This window comes from Scomber scombrus, chromosome 14, assembly GCF_963691925.1.
Source record: "Scomber scombrus chromosome 14, fScoSco1.1, whole genome shotgun sequence".
NCBI classification, from domain to species: Eukaryota; Metazoa; Chordata; class Actinopteri; order Scombriformes; family Scombridae; genus Scomber; species Scomber scombrus.
This window is the reverse complement of record NC_084983.1, coordinates 28745112-28772020: the sequence shown is the minus strand read 5'-3', so window position 1 is coordinate 28772020 and position 26909 is coordinate 28745112. Positions and strand designations below refer to the sequence as shown.

The 26909-nt window shown below is 40.8% G+C and overlaps 1 protein-coding gene across 1 annotated transcript; it reads right to left on the bottom strand.

Moving 5' to 3' along the window:
* Positions 1-6: 6 nt before the first annotated feature.
* Positions 7-26909, bottom strand: slco2b1 (solute carrier organic anion transporter family, member 2B1). The gene is made up of 13 exons (XM_062433293.1): positions 26750-26909; positions 24922-25084; positions 23893-24105; positions 20640-20738; positions 14612-14742; positions 10788-10875; positions 9914-10078; positions 9604-9793; positions 9200-9341; positions 7144-7304; positions 5792-5856; positions 4390-4510; positions 7-3490 (listed from the first exon to the last, which is right to left on the bottom strand). Exons 1-13 carry the CDS (start codon positions 26828-26830, stop codon positions 3292-3294), a joined length of 1818 nt encoding a protein of 605 aa, XP_062289277.1. The 5' UTR covers positions 26831-26909; the 3' UTR covers positions 7-3291.

Genomic DNA, 26909 nt, shown 5'->3' with positions numbered 1-26909 from the left:
TGGTAAGAAAAATACATTTTTAATCAGTAAAAATCATACAGGTTTAAGACAGACAAAGCCCCAAAAAGTCCCCAAAGTACAAACATTTTTAAGTAGGTAGTTTTAGGACTTTGAGGTTCACATACTGAACTATTCACTTGATGCTGCACAGTGGCCTTTTGGAAAAGAATATTACAAAAAACATTAAAAAAGTCAACACGATTACATTTGATTAAAGTAATAAACCTCAAAATAATGACATTAAACCCCATTTTGATATAATTCATGCTTGATGCACAAGCCATTCAATGCATTGCAATCAAAATGCAGCTTTTTATTTGTATTTATTTATTTTTTTTTAGAGCAAAGACCTACTTACAAATGTACAACATCACAAAATTCAATTTAAAAAAAAAAAGTTCACTGGAGGCTCAGATGAATGTTTGTGTTTTTATGTCTTCTCGTTATCTGCTTTGTTCCCAAGAAAAATAAAATTCATCTCAAATATAAAATGTTTTGATTTTAAATGTATGTAAACAAGAAGTCACATGACAGAACAGGCAACACACTCAATCTGCTCTTAAACCTGAAAGAAAACACTGATATATGTTCACAAAAATATATCCAGTGTTTTTAAATACGCCACTGAGCATGTGCTCGTGCACGGCTCTGTTACTGCTACATTATCAATGTGATCTATAGCACAGCAAGCTAACGAAGCTGTAAACAGACCCACGTTACTGCACATGCTCAGAAGCGTCCGCCTTACACAGAACTACTCTACAGAGACTGAAAATGTGATCACTGTTATTAGTCTTTAGAGTCGTTTCTTAACAAACTAACGTGACCAAACTCTTCATACTAAAGATTATATTCATTATGAAGAGTTTGGGATGTGTTTTTAATCATTTTTGGGCAAAAGTAAAAGTACTTTATCTGTCACACATACAGTTCTACAGTGAAATGCAGTCTTGTGTTGCAGCTCAGGATGAATTCACAAGCCGGACTGTCTCTCACAGTGTCTTTTATTTATTTTCCACAATATAAAGTAGGAAACAATAACTTTACAGTCCACCTGTGTGTCCTTAGCTGCTAAAGCAACTAGCATGTAAGCTCTCATGCTGGTTACAACAACAACAACAACAACTCTGAACTGCAATTTCCTTCTTCTCTTAGCGCATTAAACAAATTGTCTCTTGTTGCCTCAACAGCATCACCTGGTGGCGGAACTCAAATAGCGCTCAACTCATAAATGAACCAAAGGGGGTCTCTAAATCACAATACCAACAATAATAAAAAATAAACAGTCTTGAAATAACTGACCCCTAACATCTGCATTTAACCCATCCTAAGTACTAGGAGCAGTGGGCAGTCACTGTGCAGCGCTCAGGGACCAACTCAGATCTATAGGGTCGTTTCTACTGCAGGAACTTCAGGGTAACTTTACAGGGCTGTGATAGTTGTCATGTGTCTCCATAGCAGGAACCGCCCATGAACGACAAGCTCCTGGAACTTTTACAGGGGCAAAATGAGTCCCTGCCCCGGGGGTATGTACTCCGTGCAGCCCCAGAAAACTCCTGGGTGGGGCTTGCGGTTTACTCGGTGCTGATTGGGTATACCCAAAGCGGGATGTGACGTCAACAGAAAGCAGCAAAATAAGCGCCAATAAACTGTTGCAGAATGATTAGGTCGCTTCCGGAGTCCAGCAGGTCCTATCAAGGTTCTACTCTGCAATGGAGACACAACAGCAGAGAGGACGTTACTGTAAAGTTCCCGACTCCTACATTTTACCCGGAACTTCCTTTATGGAAACAGGACTTATGTGAGTGCCTTCGTCACTAACAGGAGAACGAATCTATCACACGTTTTTTGACAATGGGAGGAAACCAAGCACGGGGGAAAACATTCAAACTCCACATAGAAAAGGTCCCAAGACCTTCTACCTGTGAGGCAACAGTGCTAACCACTGAGTCACCGTGCTGACAATAACAGTGGAATAAGATATATCCGACTTTGATACACACACAATAGATGTTAGTAAGCCAGCTTCATGAAGAGTCTCCAGTCACAATAGAAGCTCTTTGTTGCTGTACTAACACACCAGTGCTTTAAGTGAATTGCTAACATCAGCATATTAACAGGCTGATGTTAGACGGGTATAATGTTCATCATCTTAGTCAGCGTGCTACATTTCTTAAGTAACAGCCCTGCCAGCATGTCCATGTGGGCCCCACATGGGTTAAATGTGGGCTACGTAGGTACTGAGTGGGCATGGGCTTGAACTAGGCAAATTTTGCGGGTCCCACATGGTTTCAGTAACATGGGCCCCTCATGTGACGCCCATGTGGGCTAAATGGGCCCAATTTAAGGTCCATTCTGAACCCACTTAGACCCCATATGGGCAAACATGGAGCCTACATGGGTCTCACCCAGTTGGTCCCCACCTGAAACCCAGTCAGAACCCACTTGAAGTCCATATGGGCAAACACAGGTGGGGTCACCATGGAAACTGTAGACAAACCCACTTGGGACCCATATTTGCAGCCAAAATTGAACCCTTATGGACCCACATGGACGTGCTGGTTGGCACTGAACACACAGTAGAGCTGAGAGGCTGATGGGAATGTAATTAGTTGTGCAGATGTTTGGTGTTGCACACTTTAAATGTTTGACCTGCTGCTGCTAGATGATGTTTTACGTAAGTTATTACAATTGTTGAGATATTTTAGGGTTAGGGTTAATCTGGACCAACCGACATCACCATCCATACAGATACGCTGTTAGTGTTGCTGAAAATAATTTGTATAATTAAAATGGCTTCCACAGATCACAGTATCCTGGCTGTATTTGTAGAGAAAATTTCTCATTCACATCAATACAGCCAAACTCATTTGAGCAGCATTTAGTGGAAATTAGAGGAAGTGTAGCTTATTACACATAAGCATCAGATACATCAGTTAAAAGTGGAGGAGGATGTAGTTTAGGCTCACTGCTTCATATAGAAAAAGCTTATATGTCACAATATATGGACCAGCTTATATACAAACACCAATGGTCCCCCTGGAAATGTTAACTGAGTGTGTTGAGTATTTGGATGTAAAAATTATGATATCAAAAGGTTTCTTAGCCTCATTATAGCGGCTGACACTCATCACACTGTGATGTCTCACAGCTGCTTCGTCCTCGTCTCTCATCTCCTCGTTCGTCCTCTCTGCGTCTTTCTTTCTCTTTGCTTTCTTTCTCTGTGTCTTTCTTTCTCTTTGCTTTCTTTCTCTGCGTCTTTCTTTCTCTGCGTCCTCTTGTTTCATGTCTTCAGGTCTTGATGCCCCTCGCTTCTTTTTCTTTAGCTGAAATGTCCTCCCCTTTTTTCTGCCCGTTCACCAGCTCGTAGCCTCCTTTGCTCCCTGCGTCTTTTTGGTCCTCACGCCACCCCCTCCTGTACAGGAACAGGATTGTCAACAGGAAGCAGAGCAGACCCCCGCACACGAAGACCACCTGCAGACCCAGAAACCTGCAAACACAACAGAGTGGTTATGGACTCAGCTCACACAAACTCGGGACTTTCTAGGGTCAAAACTCTGCCAGAACCAGCAGATTTTTTCCCTCTGACTGCAAACACTTCATTGTTTTTTTATGACTCAACTTACAGTAAGTGTCCAGTTATGTTAAAATGCTGCAGAAAATAAGTGTTTCTCTTAGAACAGGAACATGGTGCACTGTTAAAATAATTCATGGAAATCTACTGGTGTGATGCAACAAGAGAAGAGGCTGGATGCAGATTTTTAAGTATCAATCTAACTGTAGTACAGGTCAGGTTGTTTATATATGATTAAGCAATGATCCAGTCTGAGTCACAGTAGCAGGATCCACTGTGATAACGACTAATGTCTGGAGAATTTTAAAGTCAGACATTAAATGACTGTCTCCATCTTATCTTGATGAATGTTTGGTTCACTGTGCAAACACAAGTCCAGCCCTTTATCAGTTCGTCCCCCCTCTGTCTGACATGTCTTATATATCTATATCTAATAATACATTTACAAACTAGATTCTAATAGTATAACAATATTCTAATATTCTGATATTATAAAGTGTCAAATTGTGAGAAAAAACTCACAAATTTACGATTTATTCTGCCAAGAAATCACATAGTCTCACTTTGCAACACTGGAGAGACGTCACCTGTCGTTCATTATGTCTGCTGTGGAAGAACTGATCTAACTGAACTTTTCAGTTGGGTTCAGCAATAAGGAGAAACTTGTTATCTTAGCCCAGAATCACCAATGTTGTTGGCTCCAGATAAAGGTCATTTTTGTAACCGCTGTCCTAATATGAGATGTGATGGGTTTATATTTATGTAATCTGTGTAATGAAGCGTTCACACTTCATCATGAATCAGTCTCAACTTGCCTCTGTCTGAAGCGGTCCAGGTTGTAGTAGAGACAGGATGTATTTTTGCCGCACTTCTTGCCCCACGTCAAGCAGGTGCCATCGATGACGCTGCCGTACAACACGGGGCCGGGCATGAATGCTGCAGAGACACCACACATGGAGAACATGATGTGATACACATATATATATATATATATTTATACCTTTATGAGTTTCCACTTTGCTGTAAAACTACTGAAGCTGCCACACCAGAAAAAGAAAAGGGCATCAGTACGTTATAAGCAGGCGGGGAGTTCCATTCCTCTGAAATGAGGCCAACGCGGAAGTAACTTAAAACTGCATTCTATCAAAAGGCCACCAGGGGGCGACCGTTTTGGTGTCAAAAGGACTTCCGTCTCTATACAAGTCAATGGAGAATTCACCAACTTCTCACTTGATTTCTAACCTCAGTAAACGTTTTCAAAATGTGTTTATGGTCTCAATCGCTAGTTTAAAGCCTTCTTCAATGCAGTATGATGTTCATTTGGGACATTTTGGCCTCCCTGATTTTATATGTGACGATAAAGCAGTGTATGCATTAGGGCGTGGCTACGTCATGATTGACAGGTTGATTGGTTCACAGGTTCAGGAGGGCGCCTCATGCTCCTCCTGATGCCCATATAAGTAGAATCCCTGTTTTTATTTTTCCCAGCATGAACCTGAAATTTTCAAGATGGCGCTGCTCAGATCCGGTACTATTGGCCTCCGAGCAGCAGTCCACAAACCAATGGGTGACGTCACGGATGTTACGTCCATTTCTTATATACAGTCTATGGTTATAAGGGGAAACTAATAGTTGGTCTCAGGCAGAGGTGGGCTCCCCGTGATGTACTCCTACACTTTCTCCATCTACTACAGCATCATAAAATGGACCAATTTTCAGTGCTGGTGTTTTTGAGAGGGGCACACATCAAACCCTCGATCTGATGTGTTTAGTGTCCTCCAGCTGTTAGTAGATAGAAGTGAGGCTCTATCTACCGTTAAAACATGCTGCGGTCATTTCATCCTACCACAAAGGCTACGGAATAAAGATCTGTCTTTGAGCACCTTATGGTTAAACCTGCTTAACCCTTTACATACTGTTCATAGTCTGACTCATAATTAGTCTCTACACCAATTCACATTCATACATTCCACGTCATTAATCAATAAACATTTGGTTAATCCTTAATGAAGCTGTCAGAGAGTGTATGCTATTTATTTATGGAGAAAAATGACATTCACAATCACTATTTAATGGTCCTGGAGAACAAACATGTTAGGAAAAGTCTAGATAAAAGAAATGTGTATATGTTTTTTTTTTACAGCTTTCAAATGTAAAGAGATCATTGAATAAACGTCAGCAGGTTTGACAGCTGGACCTCAGAGTGTCTGGACTCACCGAGCACTCTGAACATCATGTATTGAACTCCAACCGCGAAAGACTTGTCCTCTGTCGGCACCGTCCTGCACACACACAAGATAAAGATATTGATGATGATGATGATGATGATGATGAAGGTTCAGGGTTTTGTGCATGTGCAGTCATCTGAGTGTGTGTGTGTGTGTTTGTTTTGCAGACATGCTGAAACAGAGCTGAGCAGCAGCAGGAATGTGGAGGGTTGAGATCAGCAGAGATTGATGTTCATAACAAAAACATGACCTCTGACTTTACACGTTATTATTTTAGTTTACTGAGAGAATCTCAACAGTTTCAGGTTCTGTGTTGTAAAGGTTGGCCTCATTTTTTTATTAGAGTCAACAAACACAAAACCAAAAATATAAACAGAAGAAAACACACAAAAAATGTAGCTTGATTAAAGATAAAGTCGCAGAGGACTACATTAAGAAACAAGGACATTGATCAAAACTTATAAATGCAAACACATTTTTTTCTTTAAATTATCTGAACATAGAAACAAATCCCATGATTGCACCAACATCTAAAGGATAAGGCAGACACTTTCTACATTTTTCTTCTTGTCAATGAATAACATGTTTGTACATTAAAATAACAGAAAATGATCCTTTAAATATTGTCTAAACACTAAATACTTTAGTTTTAGAGGCACAGGTGACACAATTTTAAGCTCTGTGATTGGCTGTTTCTTACCAAAATGCAACATGGGACTTGTAGTTAACTTTACCTTGAAATAGTTCTGTTCAAAGACTTTTTTAATTAAAAAATGTTCTGTTGTAGTCGACCAAGTGTGTCGCCAGCTGTGCCATTAATCAGTGCAGTTTCAATTACTGGGTCACTTTTGAGTGAATTCAGCAGCTAAACTGTTAGCCTTGGTGGCTCCTAGATGCTGACAGTAATACTAATATAAGTAAATGTAACTAGTATGTGGCGTCCATGTCACCTGGCAGCAGACGGAGAGTTCCATTCCTCTGAAATGAGGCCAACGTGGAAGTAACTTAAAACTGCATTCTATCAAAAGGCCACCAGGGGGCGACCGTTTTGGTGTCAAAAGGACTTCCGTCTCTATACAAGTCAATGGAGAATTCACCAACTTCTCACTTGATTTCTAACCTTACTGATGCCCATATAAGTAGAATCTGTGTTTTTATTTTTCCCGGCATGCACTGGAAATGTTCAAGATGGCGCTGCTCAGATCCGATACTATTGGCCTCCGAGCAGCAGTCCACAAACCAATGGGTGACGTCATGGATGTTACGTCCATTTTATATACAGTCTATGCTACAAACACATTTCCATAAACTGCCACAGTGCCCGAGTGCTCGCCTCCGTACCTGAGTATCATCATGTATGACGGCGTCTGAGAGAAGGAGGCGATGAAGCTGGTGAGACCCAACATGATCATGAAGGGGAGGAGGAGGTGGGAGCAGCCGCTACCGCAGGTTCCCGGAGAGGCGAAGCCAAAACCGCCGACACACCGACACTCAGTGAAGTTCTGCAGACACAGCAACACATCGTCAGCATACAGGCAGAGTCAACGCTCCTACAGCATTCACTACGAACTGAATCGTGCAGAGTTTTACCTCACAAGGAAAACTGTTAGCTGGGTTTGATTGTTGATTATGTGAAGTCTAAATTCTTAAGTTCTTCAAATTGTAATTAAAAATAATCTGCATCTGTTTAATAGCAACAAGCCCACACTGGTTCATTCGCTGATCTGTTGGTGTAATAATAATAATGATGACTCCATTTGAATACACCTTTTATACACACAATGCAATTCACATAATTAACAATTAAAATATAGTGAGGAGGGTATAATAGTATAGTAGGAATAACATTTCCAATCTGATTAAAAGAAATCAGTATTCTGATTTACTAGTATATTAGTTTCAGAAATCTCTACTAAGAGCCAGCGACAAAATGAGTCTTAAGATTTTTCTTAAAGGAAGTTGCATCTCAGATAATAATAAATTAATTATAGCATTATTATTTAATTTCACACAAAAGCATGAAATACCTATGGTATGTTAATTACACAACATAATAAAACATGTACCCTAACAACCCTAAAACAAAAGAGACAACCTCACTGTTGGAAACATAAAACGATATTTAACTATGAAATTAATTAATTAAATAAACAATAACTTATTTTAAATGGTAAATATGTTTATTATTTATTTATTATAAGTTATTGAATAATTATTTAGTGAAAAGTAGAAAAGTTTATGTTGGTCCTTGATGAATGCTTTAATAAACACAATTCAGTGTAGCTGTGTAGTTATTTATTATATATGAAAATTATATTTTTTTCTTTTCTTTCCATGGAGGAAGGTAATTGTTCAGACATGAAGCCTGTTGGCTGATCCTGTGTAATTTCTAATGAAACACGTCTGTGTCTTCACTGTTGGACAAAGTTCAGTAGCAGGATCATTTACTCAAACGTCAGTCTGGGATTTTATTTTCCTGAGAAGCCGCGTAGGCATCAAGAGTGTTTAATTCCAGGGAAAGTGTGACAATAGAATAAGATGACTTCACCGATATGACATGTTCGTTTGATTAAATATATGTAGAGCTGCAACTATTAGACAGTAGTCCATAGAAAAACTAAAACAAGCCATTTTGATCATTGACCAATCATTTTCTAAGAACCCCCCCCCACACTGTCATCTATGACAGTAAACTGAGGATATCTGGTTTGTGCACAAAACAAGAAATTTTAGATTCTGACTTCGGATTTAGAAAATGTTGATCGACATTTTTCACTGTTTTCTGATATTTTACAAACCCAGTTGATAATGAGGAAATAATTATGACTTTTAGCCCTAAATGAACGTAATCCCTTTGATTTCAATAGTTTCCTGCAGCTTTTAGTCTCTGGACTATCTGTGAATTAGACAGAGAGCTTTATTAGGTATCTCTGCATATTAATGTGCCTGTTTAACTTCAGACCGCTGCCACAGACAAAAGTGTCTTACGTTATGAAGATGCTCAAGAAAAAAAAGCAGGGTTTGTTTGTGAGATGGAAAAATAGCTCATGATTTCTATGTGGATGAGTTGAAGCAGAGGAGAAGATGAACACAGTCTGTGCTGCCTGCAGCACTGAATGAGACAAAAGGGTTCTCACTAAAACACAGGGTGTGATGTCATCCACTTTACAAAGAAAGCAGAGCACTCGCACAGTAAATGAGAACTGGCAGCACTCAAATAGAAAGCTGATGTTTCCCTGTTGCTGTAAACACCACATGAATATAAATTTAAAGCACAGATAGTTCTTGACACTAAATGCGTTTTTATTAAGTACTGTATTACTCAGATTGTGTGATGTCTTAAAGGTGAAAATGTGCATGATAAGATGTTAAAGTATGGCGCTAAAGTATTTCTTACCACTATTTTGTTGTTAGCATCTGTTTCCATGCCGATACATCCAGCGTGGCAGGGAGACCTGAACTCCACACCGTCGGATCCACAGACCGGATTAAATGCCTCCTTAGAACACCGACAGGCAGTGCTGCACGACACATTAAAGCTGAAAACACAAACATACGTTAAATTAACTTTAACATTTAAGGCTTGTGGTTAAGAAAAACGTTCAAAGAAGGAAATGTGACAGTGACACTGATGCAACAGCAGAATTCCCAAGTAGTAATTTTCAGTCTGTGGTGTAATGAGTGCTGTTATTCATTTCTATTATTTACCATTTTCATCAGTAAAATTTACTTCTGTACCAGTGGTAACATTAGTTCCCTGTCAGTATAAACTGTGGTTAAACTAATAGAAGGTGTAGCTACCCGGGAGGAAAGACGCCAGCGACTTTCTGGGTGGGGCAGCCAATGAACAGCAGCGGCAGGGCGGACATCATGCAGAGCAGGATGGCGATGGTGCACAACTTGCTGGCACCGTTGACCGAAAGATTCAACCTCCGCATCAGAGCTCCCCCGAGGACGGTGCCCAGCACTGCCAGCGGGATGCTAACGGCTCCTGAGAGAAATAAAGCAGAACAACAGAAGCTTCAGTCGCCTTTCATCTCAGCTGTTAACTTCATGTAACTTGAGATTGTTCCTGCTGTGGGATGAACCCAACAGATTCACAGATTCTCACCGATCATCATGGTGGAAAAGGAGATACTCTGGCTGAACTGCCTCTCGATGAACTTGGCCATAAAGGTGGCGAGGCCGGACAGCAGCGCTGCCAGGTTCACCTGTGCCAGAACCACCAGCAGGTAGATGGGACTCCGCAGCGTCCGCAGAGCGATGCGAGGAAAACCTAACGGACGGCGGTGGACAGTCAGACCTCTTTAAGCTTCACTTCACACAACTTACCCCAAATATTACCCACACAGACTGAATATACTTCTCCCAAATTAAATAGTTTCTATAAAAGTTTGTTGAGTGTGCTGTTGATACTATTCTCCCATAATGCAATGCACAAATGAAATGTGGAGCTACTTATACAGAAACATCTGATGATTTCTGTGAAACACATTTACACATTTAAAGCTCCTGGATTTTTGAATCCCGTATCCTTCCTCTCTCTCCTCTCTCCTCTCTCCTCTCCTTCCTCTCTTTCCTCTCCTTCCTCTCTCTCCTCTCTACCCCTACCGGTCGAGGCAGATGTTCTCCCACTTTGAGTCTGGTTCTGAGGTTTCTTCCTGTTTAAAGGGAGTTTTTTCTCTACACTGTCACCAAGTGCTGCTCATGTGGGAATGTTGGGTATCTTTATATTAAACCTGAAGAGTTCGGTTTAGACCTGCTCTATGTGTAAAGAGCCTTGAGATGACTTTGTTGTGATTTGGCGCTATACAAATAAAGATTGATTGATTGATGTCATATAAAAACTTCTGCAGAGGATCTTTAAAAAGCTCTGAATGAGTCCAGCATGAATATTTAACAGTACTGATGACACACAGTGACCCTTGCTCAGTGCTGCAGCCACATCAGACAAACAGGAAGCAGAAGAGGAAAAGAGGACTTACTTTTGAGGAACTGAAGCAGAGAGAGTTGCTCTGATGCGTCTGTCTGCTGCTTACAGTCCGGTTTGGCCTCCACTTCGTCTGCAGCATCCTTCAAAAACATGGAAACAGAACATCACATGCTTAGTCTGCAATCTGCTGAGGCCCTGCATGCTAGAGAGGTATACAGTCCCGGCTCTGTGAGACACTTTACATAAACGAGAGCGATTGATGGTTTGTGTTATGAACCACTGTTTACATTTCACTTCATAACGCTGCCGAGGTGTCTGGGAAAAGTTATGATGTAGGCCAAAACACTGAAGACAGTCTGACTCACGCCGCCTATTAAACATCGTGATGCTTAGATTTTAAAAGTTGACCTGAGATAGCAAATAACTGCATGTAGATAACGAGCTTTAAATCAGATGGTCATACATCACTATCATTCATTTATCAGTCGATCTTCATTCCAAACATTTCGGCAGGTTAGAGGCAGAACGTAGATCAGCTGATTTCTGTGTTTTCTTGGCAGCATGTTTGTAGGTTGACGTTAGAGACAAGGGGTGAATGAACTGCGGTTGATTCTGACACCAATCACATCTGCTTATCTGACGCTCGGCCAGCTTCTGTCCGTCACACAAACACTTCCTGTCGTGATTGAAAGGAGCCACGACTTGAACTATTTCTGTCACCTTTCATCTTCAAAACAATGCAACACTATGAACGTCTGAAAATGTGGGTCATTATCTTTCACTCCACCTCCGACAGTATAATGAAACAAATATGAGTATAAAATGTCCCACGATGAAAAGTACAAAGGAAAAATAACCAGACATCACTTTTTAAATGAGTTATACTGTTGAAACTAATCCTGCCAGTACACACCTTTTACACTAATTGTAACCATGGTAACAATACAAAACAAAGATGGAGACAGCAGAAGAGGACATGCAACAAAAATTAGACTAAAATGTCTCTGATGAAAACTAGACTAAAACATATTCTTTATCCATATCCAAAGGACTACAATGTGCCTAAAACTAATGAATGTAGATCTTTATTGCGTACTTTGGTTTCTATATTTTGATTCCAGTGAAATGATGATTCCAGGTCACTCTGCTGAGACAATCTGGCTCTGTGTGTGGAGGAGTTTTTGGCTCCGTTATTAAAAACCTCAGCTGGAAAATATTTTCTTTAACTGAGTTGAAACAATGTGCTGAGAAGCTGCCAGGATAATATTTAATATGATGTGACTTTCGGGAGTTAAACACTCAAGAGCTGCCAGAACATCAATGAAGCCAAACTTCTGTGTGACTTTCATTTTCACAATCACGTCGTTCACGAGTTTTACTTTATATTATTATTAATATTTGAGATATTTACTTTTGTTTCATGGTTTTACCGAAAACTACTTTGTCTTCTGGAGATGCATCAGTTAGTCATCAATGTGTCAAGCTCTCATTGGATAACTGATGAGGAGTCTTCATCAGCCTTCATCTTTAAATCAGCCTGATGATGTCAGAGGTGAAAAAAAACCCTCAGATCCTGGAGCACAATCAAAAAATACTCAATTACAAGTATAAGTCCTGCATTCAAAAGTATCGTAAGATAGAACATTTAAACAGCAGGGTTTCCAGGGACAGGATAAATGCTGGAGACAATGTGGACAGACACTGGCAGACCACTTTCACTTTGTGGTTTTAACTGATGATGAAACTCATTAAGTTAAACCATGACTCAGTCTAATGTGTTGTGTTTCTCTGACCTGCTGAAGCTTCAACACATCTCATATATCTGCTGTTTAAAAGTGAAAGTGATGAGATCGGCCTGCTGTTTGAGCACTCAGGGAGTCACAATAGATAGAAAACTGTTACTCAGTCACTGGAACAACTCGCCTCATTTACTTGATAGAAGAGATGAACTTTGTGTTTGTTTTTGGGCGACGCTGCCAAAACAGGTTAGTGTTAGCAGCACCAACACCATATCTTCACCATGTTTCATTACTAGTTTCAAACTGTTTGTCAGTCACTTTCAAACTGGTGAACTAATTTCAATGATTTTTGGTACTTTATTAAAAAGCCTAAACTAATTTATGTTACACTTATGTTTTTTTGGCTCATTCCACTTGCAGTTAGAAGCTGTAAATATTTAGTAACAATTCATCTCTAAGTAACATCTACATTTGTAAAATAGATTTTTTGCATATTTATAAATCTACACTTATACACACTGACTTTATGGAGGCAAAGTCTGAACTGAAGAACAGCTGCTGTAACTGACTCCTGAAGATCAAGTCTTAAATTATCTATTTCATGGTCTGACACTTTGCTAAATTTGATGCAGATCATGTAGAACCGTCTAATATTTTCTGTTATAACAATAACACATAGATAGAGGATATACAGGTACTTTATTCAGTCCATCCCTTTAATGCTGAAGGTCCACAGTTTGGGAAATATGCTTACTCTCATATCTGTAGAGTAAATGTGAAGCTGCAGCCAACATCTGGATATCTTAACTTAGCATAAAGATAGAAAACAGAAGGAAACACTCAGCCTGTCTCTGTCTGAAGGTAACTAGAGTCTCACTGATTAAAGGACGAATTCACAGGATTTCCTAAACACATTTGTCCTCAATCACTTTACATTGAAAGCACATTAGAAGGAACAGAACAGTAAGTATGAACAGGAGGAAAACCTGACTGCTGCTTTAGAATCTTATCTGTACAAACACCACATTGTGAAAGGATCATTGTTGAGTCAGAATATTTCTTGGCTGCACACAATCGCTTCCTGGCCAAGAAATAGTCTGACACAAAACACCCTGTAAATGCACATTGTCATTTTTACACTTTTGGTTTTTGTGTGACTTAAATGAGACAGTATGTGTTAATTAATGAGTTTTAAAGGTGATGAAAGGTGGATTCTGTTTGGGACAAAACTTCGGACAGAGCGATAGAGAGAGTCAATCTGAACCATAGACTGTATATAAGAAGAAATGGACGTAACATCCGTGACGTCACCCATTGGTTTGTGGACTGCTGCTCAGAGGCCAATAGTATCGGATCTGAGCAGCGCCATCTTGATCCCATGCTGGGAAAAATAAAAATAGGGATTCTACTTATATGGGCATCAGGTTATATCATAGTGACGACAGAGAAACCTTTGAACCCTACGATGTTTTTAATTCCCTATTAAAAAGGTTTATGGTCTTTATCAGTCACGCATGCTGCCATATAGTGTCAGATTACTAAACTCTGAGAGGCTGCAAAGGACTCACAGCTGCTCGTCTGTTTGCAGCGATTTTAAAGAGGAAATCAGACTAAAAGTGGAGAAGTGAGACCACACCAACACGACTCCATCCTTCCTTTGACAGCCAGAAATAAATGATCATAAATGACAAAAGAAAGTTGAATTTCCTGCTCCTGCACCGACCTCCACTGCAAGCTTTACATCAGGTTTTTCTGACCCTGACCACAGACGGTGCATAATGATGGACGAGCTGTGATGTCACCTACTGGTTTGTACTGGAGCCGACGTGCTTTCAGGACCGGTGTTGTTGTCAAGATTACATTTAGAGGAATATTGAGACAATAGTCTGATTCAGTGTCTGGAGCAAACACCCACACAGCAGATAAAGCTAATATAAACTTCAAATTTTACCAACAGAGCAATATTTTTGAAAATGACCAGCAGCACACTGATTAGAAAGCCTGAATTTAGAGACTTGGACCAGAATGACTCGTTGAAAACAATGATTGACTCAGTGTTTTTAGAATGCAGTTTTAAGTTACTTCGGCGTTGGCCTAATTTCAGAGGACCGGAACTCCCCGCCTGATCTGGACTCACCTCTTTGGGCATATCCCTGGGGAAGAAGAGGTAAGGCAGCGCGGTGAGGAAGAGCAGGCAGGATGCCACGAGGAAGCCGAGCCACCAAGCTCCGACCCAGCGCAGGTCCTTATGGTCCAACTCGATCTTATCTGGAAACACAACACAACACAAATCCGCCACGAAACACAAACTGAAGAACATTTAAAAGCAAGAAACTATTTCTGTCATTTTTCATGTGAACAACTCAGTGCAACAGTGTGACTGTCTGAAAATATGTATCATACAGCCCAATATTTTGGGAGGATAATGAAGCATAAATGTGTTTAACAGCCCTACTGACACACACACACATCTGGTTAGAGTCCTGCTTTAAAACATAAAACCCCCAAATACTTGATACAGTCAGAAGTCCAGGACTTAAGTGTACTGAGACAACTAGAACACTTGAACTTCCCAGTATTAGTATCAGGCTCAACTGTGCATGGTACTTATAACTGGAAACTGGAGTAACAGGAACTCCTGTCCTCCAAGTAACAGCATTACGGGAACACACCGAAGAGCGGCCTGCGGTGAGTTGCCATGCAATCTCTATGTAAACTCGCGGCGGCCGCACTTCACCGCCATGGCAACCATCGAAGTGCGGATCTCACTTACAGTCTGTATTTGAGCCAATGGTGTTTTATGTGGTTTAGTCAAATTTAAAAGGGTTAAAATGTGAAAATAAACGTATGAATAACTTGCACACATTCTTTTTTTTGGACCCAGCATCAAATTTCTGCTTTTAATCCATTTTGAGAGAATATATTAGAGGATTATGGCAAAAATGTCTAAGTTACACCTCACATAACAAAACATCTGACAGATTATTAAACGGTTTCCGTCCCTGTCAGAGTCCTCAGATGCATCACTTTGAACAGTTGGCTTTAGATTCTGCATATTTCTGTTGTTCGTGCCAAGTTGGATGTCGACATCAACCAATAAAACAAATCTCTGAATGTTCATGAGTCACGCAAACAATGATTGGTTAAACAGTCATGACCTAGTTTATGTCTACAAACAAAAACCAGTTTGGTGGCAAAATAACCGATTAATCCTTTATCCAAACCTCCCTAAACATGTCCGTACTTCTGTATTAGTGAGTCTTACATGTGGAGGAGAAAATACGTCTTAATACAAAAACAACACATCTGAACAAACGAGGATTAGATATAACGTCATCACAATAAAAAAAAACGTTCTCACATGACAGGTTAACACAAAGGAGTCCTCACAATGTACGCAGAGCGCGCACACACACACACACAAACACACACACACACACACACACACACACGAGTACCCTCACGAACATAATGCACAAACTTTCACAAACACTCTCTAACATATAAACATGTTGTCTTACAAATACACAAACTGACACACTGTTAGGGTAAATGTTCCCTTTAAACACCAGAATCTAAGCTCAGCTGTTTTTCATGGATACTGACATGATTTATAAGGGAGATCATTTCTTATAAAGCAACATGTATCTCTCATTTAAAAATGTATTAATTAGTTCATGTAGATGTTGGAATATAAAATAAAGATATCTGATGAATAAAGTGGGTTTAATTGGTACTGTGACTCCATTTAAGCCCACGTCATGATTTATTTACTAAATATAAAACAAAATATTGATTTTAAAGAATTAAAAACAGCAATATATGTATTCAGTAACATGTTAAATATTTAAAAAAAATAATAAAATCTTAAAGGTGTGACTTCAGATGTAACTTCCTTTGTAATCATTTTATAATTAAATTACATAATGCTGTTATATTTCACTATTTACTCCCCAAACACTGAATGACAGATTGTGTTGAGTTACTGAGGGAACGGAGGCTAAACAGGAAGTGGCATCGTGACTCCAGTTCTCTTTTATGGTTTACGGTAAACCTCAGAATAAAGATGATAAATGATGTTTTTAAATAGAAATTACAATATTCATTCATTCATTCATTCATTCATTCATGTATTTTCTGTACTGCTTCTCCTCTATGTCAGTGTTCACCATCCCTGCTCCTGTAGAGCTGCTGCCTGCATGTTTTACATTTCTCTCTTCTCATTATTAACTCGTTATGAAGCAGCTGAAGCTTGTTACGTTTCTACTGTGACAAAATGTCCGCTGTGCATTCTGCATTCATGTATGTTTTTCTCTTTCTCTTTAAAATGGAGGATTTAAAAAAATGGAAACATAGAGACAAAAACTTGTTTGCAATATCTGTGGTGGTGTTCTGGTTTCTGGGTCGACTGCTTGCTGCTGCACGTCTGATTCCCGCATGAACAGAAACTGATCAAAAGAGTCTGAAGAAGCTGTTTGATTAACCCTCCTGTTGTCCTCGAGTCAAGGAAGGAAGGGAGGAAAGAAGGATGGAAAGGAGGGAGGAAGGAAAGTAAGGAAGGGAGGAAGGAAGAAGGAAGGAGGGAAGGAAGAAAGGAAGGAAAGGAGGGAGGAAGGAAGGGAGGGAGGAAAGGACAGAAGGAAGGGAGGAAGGAAAGGAAGGAAGGAAGGATGGAGGAAAGAAGGAAGGAAGAAGGTAGAGAGAAATGAAAAGAGGAAGGGAGGAAGGAAGGAAAGAAGGACAGAGGAAAGAAGGAAGGGAGAAGGTAGGGGGGAGGAAAGAATTTTGATAATCAATTATTGAAATATTGAGATGAAGATGTTTAATATGTGAAAGTTTGTGTCAAAAGTAAAGATGCAGGTGTCCTTCTTATATCACTGCCTCACTGCCAGTCCTGACATGAACCTGGATGTTACCTCATACTGTGACCGCTCCCACGGTGTAATTATAAAGGATAAAGTCTCATCTGAGTGTTTATGCAACGCTCAATCCTCAGCAATGACATCAACAACCTGCCTGCTGCCTGTGATAGTGTGGAGGTGTTGATGTACGCTGATGACACTGTCATATATACAGATGGGAAAGATGCTGATATAGTCATGGCCGAATGATCCAGAGTGGCTTAGCTCATTCTGCCTTAAGGCCCATTTATGCTCAACGTACGTACGAATAATGTCTACGTCCTTTTCAAACGATGTTACGTCACTGCTCACATACATCCATGCCTCCTTTACGTTGGCATGGATGTTAACCAATACATCCACCAGGGGGCAGTAATATATTTCATATTACTAGTTACTTGCATTTGAAAGTAAAACGTTTCTTTACAATTTGACCTTCTGTGTAGAGTAATAAGTTACTCATTACTTTTTAGTTACTTTCACCAAAATAAACATTTAGGACAAGGCATTACAAAATAAAGTGCTCTCTCCAGGTGTTTCTTGAGGTTCCTTGTACTATTTTTAGCCGTAGACAGACTTACTGTGAGGTTCTTGTGCTTTTCTGTGACAAATTCCAAATAATGTGAGAATAACCACTTAGAAAACGTTGAATTAGCAGTTGTTGCCATCTTGCCTTCTCCAAACCAAACCAAAAAGTCTTCTTCTTCTTCTGTTGATTTTAAACCGTCTTCTTCTTCTTTTGTTGATTTAAAACCGTCTTCTTCTCCTCTTTATTTACAGCTGTTGCGCTTGGGTTGTTTTTTCGAAACCTCTGCCTGTCGGACAGCTCTGATTGTAACGCGTTACCGGACTCAGTAACTGTAATTATATTAAATATATTACTGTAACGTGTAATGGAAATAAGCTTTTTATTTCTCATAAAATGAAACTAAACTAAACCATAGTCACAGTATTGAGACACAGGTTGACGCTCCTCACTGTGAGTCACCTGCTGAAGTTCACAGCACAGCAGCAGGTGAACATATTCAGGAAGTTGTTTCTGGTTGTTTCATAACGCTGCTGTTCAGGTGCAGTCTGGAGGTTGATTGATTCGGTCACTTTACTGGAGCTGAAGTACTGCAGAGAAGTCTCAGTCTTCAGGCATTATCTATGAACTGTCTTTGTCGTCTTTATCTTTATCTGTTTGGCATATTTTCTCATTCTTGTGGGAATTTGAACTGTAGCTAAAATGTTTCATATTGATGTTATCGCTCTCTCTGTGTGTACGGGTTGACTGCCTGCAGCTGCTTGTCTTATTCCCTCATAAACAACAGCAGTTCAGCAGAGTGTGAAGTAGCTGTTTGCTTAAAGGAAAACCTGTTAAACAAACACTACAGAGCTGAGAGCTGAAACCAAACGGCACTGCAGCCTGAAGCATTGACGCACAGTTAATAAACTAATATCACACAATGGACCGAGAACTTTTGGCATTACTTATGAATGTACCAGCCAAATATCTTGGTTTTAGACTTGCACAATTTTTGCACAAATGTGTGGAAACAATTTCATACTTATTTTGAAACTTACTTCAACATTGTTCAGTTTTGAATCACTTTTGTTTTCAGGATTTTGGGAAATAATGCAACATTTAGTCAGATTGTTTTTGCTTATTTCTTACTGTTTCTGTCCCATTATTTAAAATATGAGGAACTGTACTGAGTGACTGAAGTGGGCTCAATAAAGAAACTGTCAAATAACTTAACACCAGCTGTGACAAAAAGGTCAAGTGAGTGAAGAAGAGGACAGGAATAAAGTCCTATTTCCTTTTCTCTTTAACTCGGTGTCAGTGTTTGTCTTAATTTGCAGCAGCTGTTTTCATACTCTGAGGAAATGTCCAACATGAATCAACTTTTCCTCACTGTTTTCTATGGAAACATAATAACTATAACTTATATAAAATAAAAGCTTCGGTATCGCATTATAACGTGAAAGTCATAGCTGGTCTGAAGCAGAGACGCCTGAGACTCCCTGTGATCTACTCCTACGCTGCTGGTGTAGAGAGGGACACACATCATGCTCTCTATCTGGTGTGATTATTCTCCTTCAGCTGTTAGAAGTGAGGCTCTTTCTGTGGTTAAAACATGCTGCAGCCATTTCATCCTACCATGAAGGCTGCAGAGAGAGATCTGACTGTGTGAAGCATAAAAGGAGTCAGTGTTTGTGGTCTGTGGTGGCTCCTCCTCTGTCAGATCAATGAATGAATGACTTGGACTCATTCATCCTTCTGTATTCAGCTGGATGAATGAGATAGACCCTCCGTACACAGCCACATGCATTTTTAAATCCCTCTCAGTGTAAACATATTAATCACAGCATCATCCACTGTGCTCATTGGCAGCAGCATGTCTTCATGTCTCAACTCAAACATGAAGTACAACTTAAAGTCCGTGTAAAGTGAAAATAAATATGTGTTCTGAGTTTGACATACCACAGAAAAGTGTGTTGTTAACCACCCTGCCAAATTTGAATGATTAAAGAAATCGCAGAATATGTGAAATTCAGCTTCAAAGTTGTGTAAAAGTCTGCCTATTTCTCTGCTCCCAAACGCTGAAGCCCCGCCCCCTACCAAGTGTCACCTGTCAATCAAAGTCACCACCTCTACCAGAAACATGGACGCTAGGCCTGAGAGCTTTCTGCTGCTAACACTGCTGCTAGCTCGGCGGCTAACTCAGCTAACTGGCTAACTGTAGACTGTAGTAGTAGTGTGCGCTGAATGTATTTATACCTCTACAGCAGCAGGGCGGGTTTATGCTAAGCCTAGCTCCACGATTCAAATCTAAATGGTTGAAATGCTTTTTACACCTTTTTTAGAAATACATTTATGACCTATTTAATATGTTTAGAAGAAAATGTCTGAATTCACTTTACACGGTCTTTAAATCGTGTAAATAAGCCACATTCATATCCGTTCTCTGCACTGTTTCCTCATTCAAATATGAGTATCACGCTGTAACGAGATATGTTTCTGTGTACGTGATAGGTTTCATGTTACAGCGTGACACTCATATTTGAATGAGGAAACAGTGTGCGGAGAAAAAGATAAGTGTAGGTCTACTTCATGCTTGGCTTCACTTGATCCATCAGATTAAAATCACACGGCTATAAATGACTCCCACATGCAGGAAATCCTCCCTTTGCTTTTAAAATGAGTGTTACAAATAAACTTCACTTTACTTGAGGATGTGAAGGAGAGTCTTTAAACCCAGCTGTGAATTGTCTCCTCACCTTTAGGTAAGATGTTAAAGTCGACGTAGAAGCGCTGCAAGCAGGCGCCGGTGATGAAGCCTAAAGCCGGGCCGATGGAGGTCGCAGCGAGGAGGATTCCTAAAAACACGACAAAGAATAAACATCACAAGAACTGCAGTTGTCAAAAAAAAGTTTGCATGACTTATATTTTGTAGTCGGTCATCACAAGAAGAACGAAATTATAGGTCAGAAATTCAGGCCAGTAAAAAACGACCAATAGTTATTTTGCTGCAGGTGATTTAACCTTTGTGTCGTCCTGCCGGGTCAAATTGACCCTGTCTGTTCCTCCCTTCCTTCTTTCCTCTGTCCTTCTTTCCTTCCTTCCTCCCTTCCTCTTTTCCTTTCTCCCTCCCTCCCTCATTCCTTCTTTCATCCCTCCCTCCTACCTTCATTCCTTCCTTCTTTCCTCTGTCCTTCCTCCCTCCTTCCCTTCCTTCCTTACCTTCCTTCCTCCCTCCTCTCCTTCCATCTTCCTCCCTTCCTTCCTTCTTCCTCCCTTACTTCCTCCTTTCCTTCCTCCTTTCCTCCCTTCTTCCTCCCTTCTTCCTCCCTTCCATCCTTCATTCCTTCCTTCCTCCCTTCCTTCCTTCTTCCTCCCTTCCTTCCACCCTTCCTCCTTCCTTTCCTCCCTTCCTCCCTCCTTTCCTTCCTTCTTCCTTCTTCCTCCCTTCCTTCCTTGACTCGAGGACAACAGGAGGGTTAAACCAAAAAACACCAACATGGTTTTTAACTGTTGCCAAGATGAAGAAGGAAGTGTTGAATGTTTCATGTGATCATTTTAACCCAAATCATAATCATTCCCAGATGCAAACCAAGTGATTTTCGTGCCACGCCTAACCAATCACCACAATCAGATGTTGGCGTTGTACTTGTCTGCAAACCACGGATACGTTTAATGTCTATATTTCATAAGTTTAATCGTGTGTCATTTAACACAGCGGTCCTCTGAAATGAGGCCAACGCAGAAGTAACTTAAAACTTCATTCTATCAAAAGGCCACCAGGGGGCGACCGTTTTGGTGTCAAAAGGACTTCCGTCTCTATACAAGTCAATGGAGAATTCACCAACTTCTCACTTGATTTCTAACCTCAGTAAACGTTTTCAAAATGTGTTTATGGTCTCAATCGCTAGTTTAAAGCCTTCTTCAATGCAGTATGATGTTCATTTGGGACATTTTGGCCTCCCTGATTTTATATGTGACGATAAAGCAGGGTATGCATTAGGGCGTGGCTACGTGGTGATTGACAGGTTGATTGGTTCACAGGTTCAGGAGGGCGCCTCATGCTCCTCCTGATGCCCATATAAGTAGAATCCCTGTTTTTATTTTTCCCAGCATGCACCTGAAATGTTCAAGATTGCGCTGCTCAGATCCGATACTATTGGCCTCCGAGCAGCAGTCCAACCAATGGGTGACGTCAGGGATGTTACGTCCATTTCTTATATAGTCTATGGGTTTGGGTTAAAAACAACATTTTGTAAAACAGCTGCAAATGTCCAGATGTCTCATTAAAAGTAAACTCCACCCAACCTTCCTCCTCATAATAAGTCATCTAGAAATGTTTATGTGCCAAAAGGTAGAGACTCAACATATCCTTAGTTTGCAGAAATGTACAATGCCAACATTTTATTCGGGCAACTGGCCTAAACCTAACCTGACCTTTACCACAGCGTTGTCACATTATAAAACATCATTATATTTCAACAGTGATTTGTGGGGGTTTGTAAAGTGTCATATCGTGGTTCTTTATTTATATTGTCTGTGTCGTTTGTTTGCCAGGTGAATTTGACACCATTGTTTAATTATGTGTCATGCAGTCGATCTGCTGCCACTTGACTTATTATTAAGTGTTTCTGAGTAAAAACATTGTTCCAGGAAACTAATAAAACTCATTGGAGTAAAACATGCTTCCAGGAAACTAATAAAATGTAAAATATAAGCAGAGAACCTGCAGGACCTGCACGCTGCAGCATTCCTAACTCAACCTGACATGAAAGAGAGCCGGTCCTTTTGTCTTCCTTTGTTGTCACGTTGCACTGTGAACTTCGGCTCTACATCAGTCTCTATTGTTTTCTGAGTGTTTTGAACTTTGCTCACATGTCCAGTCAGTCAGATCTCTTCCTCATACACTTTTATTTCTCTTTATGATGCTGAACGTCTGCAGCCTAATGAAATGTTTATGTTAAAGAGGAGGGAGCACATTTACCAGCTCCCAGCTACTGCATTCCTTTCATACCAACCTCTATATGAAGTAGGGAGGTATTTCTCACACAGCTGTATGTGAAGGTGTGTGAGGAGTAGAAGTAGAAACAGGCACACCCTGGTACAACTGTGTTTTTCTGTATAAGGGTCAATGAGTTGTTGTTTTGTGTCCATGTGGTTTAATTTAAATTTAAAGGGTTAAAATGTGAAAATAAACGTATGAATAACTTCACACATTCTTTTTTTGTGGACCCAGCATCAAATTTCTGCTTTTAATCCATTTAGAGAGAATATATTAGAGGATTATGGTGAAAATGTCTAAGTGGTGTAACCATAAAAACTTTGTACCAAATAATTCAACTTGCTTAAAAACAGTAAATAGTCAATAAAACACCATATCAACTAGTTTATCATGATCTTACGTTATAACTTTATATTAAATAAAGGTAATGGAATACAATTGTTCTAAATATTACATCTACTCTGGTTACCATGGAGATCAGGAACCTGCTGCTTTATTTCTTTCTCTCTTTCTTTCTTTCTTTCTTTCTTTTCTCTCTCTTTCTTTCTTTCTCTTTCTCTCTTTCTTTCTCTTTCTTTCTTTCTTTCTTTCTCTTTCTTATTTTCTCCTTTTCCTCCTCCCTCAACTTCTTGTTCTTTCTTTCTTTCTTATTTTCTCCTTTCCACCTTTATCTTTCTTTCTTTCTCTTTCTCCTCTCTTTATTTCTCCTCTTCTTCCTCCCTTTCTTTCTCCTCTTCCTCAACTTCTTGTTCTTTCTTTCTTTCTTTCCTTCTTTCTTTCTCTCTCTAGGTGATAAAATATGTAATATTTATCATTCTTTTGTGGTTACACCATTTGACATTTTCAAGAGCATTCAGTCTTAAATACTAAATGTACATTTGAACAAACCTGATGCTGCTTTTAAAACTATTTTAACATATTTTTGAATTGTTCATCTTACCAACATTATTTATTAGTATTTTTTATGTAAGTAAGACTGGACTGATGATGAAATCGTTTGCTCAGCGTACCGAGGTAGAGCGGCGAGTTCTTCCTGCTGGCGTAATCATCGATGTAGGAGATGCCGAAGGGTTGGATGGGCACGGCTCCGATGCCCAGCAGCAGCTGACCCATCAGCAGCAGCGGGTAAACGTTCTGTGAGCCGGGGCTTTCCTGCTGGCTGCAGCTCTGACCGGTGCTGCTGCTCTCTGATTGGCAGAGGCCAGAGCTGTTATCACTGCTGGCTGTTGGGAAACATAAGGTTCAGTTTAACCTTCATGTCGTCCTCCCGGGTCAAATTGACCCCGTCTGTTTTGACTGTTCCTTCTTTCCTCCCTTCCTCCCTTGCTTCCTTCTGTCTTTCCTTCCTCCCTCCTCCCTTCCTTCTTTCCTTCCTTCATCCCCCTTTGTTCCTTCCTTCTGTCCCTCCTTCCTCCCTCACTCCTTCTTTCCTTCCTTCCTTTCTTTCCTTCCTTCCTCCCTCCCTCCTTCTCTCTTTCTTTCCTCCCCCTACCTTCCTCCCTTCCTTTTTTTCCTCTGTCCTTCTTTCCTCCCCCCTACCTTCCTCCCTTCCTTCTTTCCTCTGTCCTTCCTTCCTCCCTTCCTCTTTTCCTTACTCCCTCCCTCCCTCCTACCTTCCTTCCCTCCTACCTACCTTCCTTCCTTCCTTCTTTCCTTTCCTCCCTTCCTTCCTTCCTTCCTCCTTTCCTTCATTCTTCCTCCTTTCCTTCCTTCTTTTTCCCTTCCTCCCTTCCTCCCTTTTTCCTCCCTTCCTCCCTTCTTCCTCCCTTCCTTCCTTGACTCGAGGACAACAGGAGGGTTAAGTGCTTATCTCATCATCATCATCATCATCATCATCATCATCATCATCATCATCATCATCATCATCATCATCATCATCATATATCAGACAGTTTGTCCTAAGGGTGGCGCTGCAGGAAAGGTGATGCTGTTAAAATTGAATTTGTGTGTGTGTGCACGTGTGTGTGTGCATGTGTGTGTGTGTGCGTGTGCGTGTGCGTGTGCGTGTGTGTGTGTGTGTGTGTGTGTGTTGCTCTTACAGATGATGCGGTCGGTGTATTCGTACTGTCCTCCCAGGAAGTGCGGCAGCGCCATCAGCAGCGAGGCCAGACAGGCCAGCAGAGCGCCGCATCCAATGAACCGCGGCCGGTGGACACGACTGCCGAGGAAACTCACAAACACGATGAGGACCGTGTTCCCCACCTGCAGACACACAACACACAGGGATGACATCACATGTTACACTAATCTGGTCGAGGAAGTCTGATAAAACCGGTTATATGTTGAAAATACAGTCATCAAATGTCATTAACCCTCCTGTTGTCCTCGAGGCAAGGAAGGAAGGGAGGGAGGAAGAAGGAAAGGAGGGAGGAAGGAAGGAAGAAGGAAGGAAAGGAGGAAGGAAGGGAGGAAGAAGGAAGGAAAGGAAGGAGGGAGGGAGGAAGAAGGAAGGAAATGAGGAAGGAAGGTAGGGGGGAGGGAGGGAGAAAGGAAAAGAGGAAGGGAGGAAGGAAGGACAGAGGAAGAAGGAAGGGAGGAAGGTAGGGGGGAGGAAAGAAAGAGAGAAGGAGGGAGGGAGGGAGGAATGACAGAGGAAATAAGGAAGGAAGGAAGGTAGGAGGGAGGGAGGAAACTTAGGGAGAAAGGAAAAGAGGAAGGGAGGAAGCAAGGAAAGAAGGACAGAGGAAAGACGGAAGGGAGGAAGGAAAGGAAGGAAGGAAAGAAGGAACAGTTAAAACAGACGGGGGTCAATTTGACCCGAGAGGACGACACGAAGGTTAAACAATGTGTTGTACCACTTGGGTGGCAGATTTAGCAGAGGTAACTCCACAATATGTCTGGAAAGAGATTTTACAGACTTCATCTATTCGTGCACCGAGCCACCACACCAAAGCTCAGCTGGATAAAATATTTGTAAACGTGTCTCCTTCCTGTCATCGGTCGGCAAAGGCCAACAAATGATATGCACATGTTTTGGAACTAGTCGTCTTTCAAAATGTTCTGGACTGAAATAGCATGGAAATGAAGATCCAGTAAAGAAAGAGGAAACACTCCTGTCTGCCAGTTCTGGAAACGATATTGCATCCAATCTATCTGTCTGGATTCAAGTTGCTGTACCTGTAAATGTTGGTGTCTTGATTTTAAATGACATGTCAGCCCTTCATCTTTCAAAAATCCAACAGCGTGTTGTATTGCTGGACTTACAGCTGCTAAGAAAATAATTGCAACTCGCTGGAAGCCGCCTCACGACTTGTCTGTTCGGACGTGGACCATTTCCTTTAGGATGTCATGTATATGGAACTCTGCACAGCTCGCATTAATGGAGCTTCAGGAAAGACTCTGGACACTTGCAATATTGCTGAATCTTTGAAACATATGCCTAGCCTTTCTATTTTACTTGTACATGTGATTGGTCCCTTATGTCTTATGCATGTCCCTCAGTCCGCGTCCTTTTTGTTGTATGTCTCCCTTTGTCCTCTCTGTATGTACCACTCAGTGTTCTTGTTATGTTGTGTTTTAATTATGTCTCCCCTCTTACCCTCTGACCCTCTTTGTCTCTTTGTCTCTTTATCCTGAGACACGTTCTTATGTCTTGGGCTTGTTGTGTGCCATTTGAAAGGGAACCATATGATGGTGTTTTTTGTATTCTGTGGAATTTTGTTATACTGAATAAAAACATTTGATCGCAAAAAAAAAGAAAGAAAGTGGAAACACTCATGTTTTAAGATGTGGTTTGCAGAGAAGACTCAAGAACCCACAAACGTCACTGCAGAGGAAATGTGTTCATCTTCACTCTGACAACAGGATCGGCTCCACATTCTTCCTCTACAGCCATGAAACTACAAACAGGAGCTGCTGCACACTGACCTCGTTAAAGGAAGCCAAGAGGCCCGACTTCTGGCTGGAGAGGCCGTATCGTCTCTCGATGGTGGAGATGGAGCTCTTCATGTAGCCTGACACCAACAGCTGCGCCAGCTGCAGCAAACTGTGGCAAAGCACGAAAAACTGCAGACAGAAGAAGAAGAAA

Coding starts and splice junctions, on each gene's coding strand:
- slco2b1 (XM_062433293.1), bottom strand. CDS start 26,830: ATGAAGAGCTCCATCTCCACCATCGAGAGACGATACGGCCTCTCCAGC. Junction 14,743..20,639: donor CTTTAACATCTTACCTAAAG/GTGAGGAGACAA, acceptor TTGTGTTTCCAG/ATAAGATCGAGTTGGACCAT. Junction 10,876..14,611: donor CCAGGGATATGCCCAAAGAG/GTGAGTCCAGAT, acceptor ATGTTTTTGAAG/GATGCTGCAGACGAAGTGGA.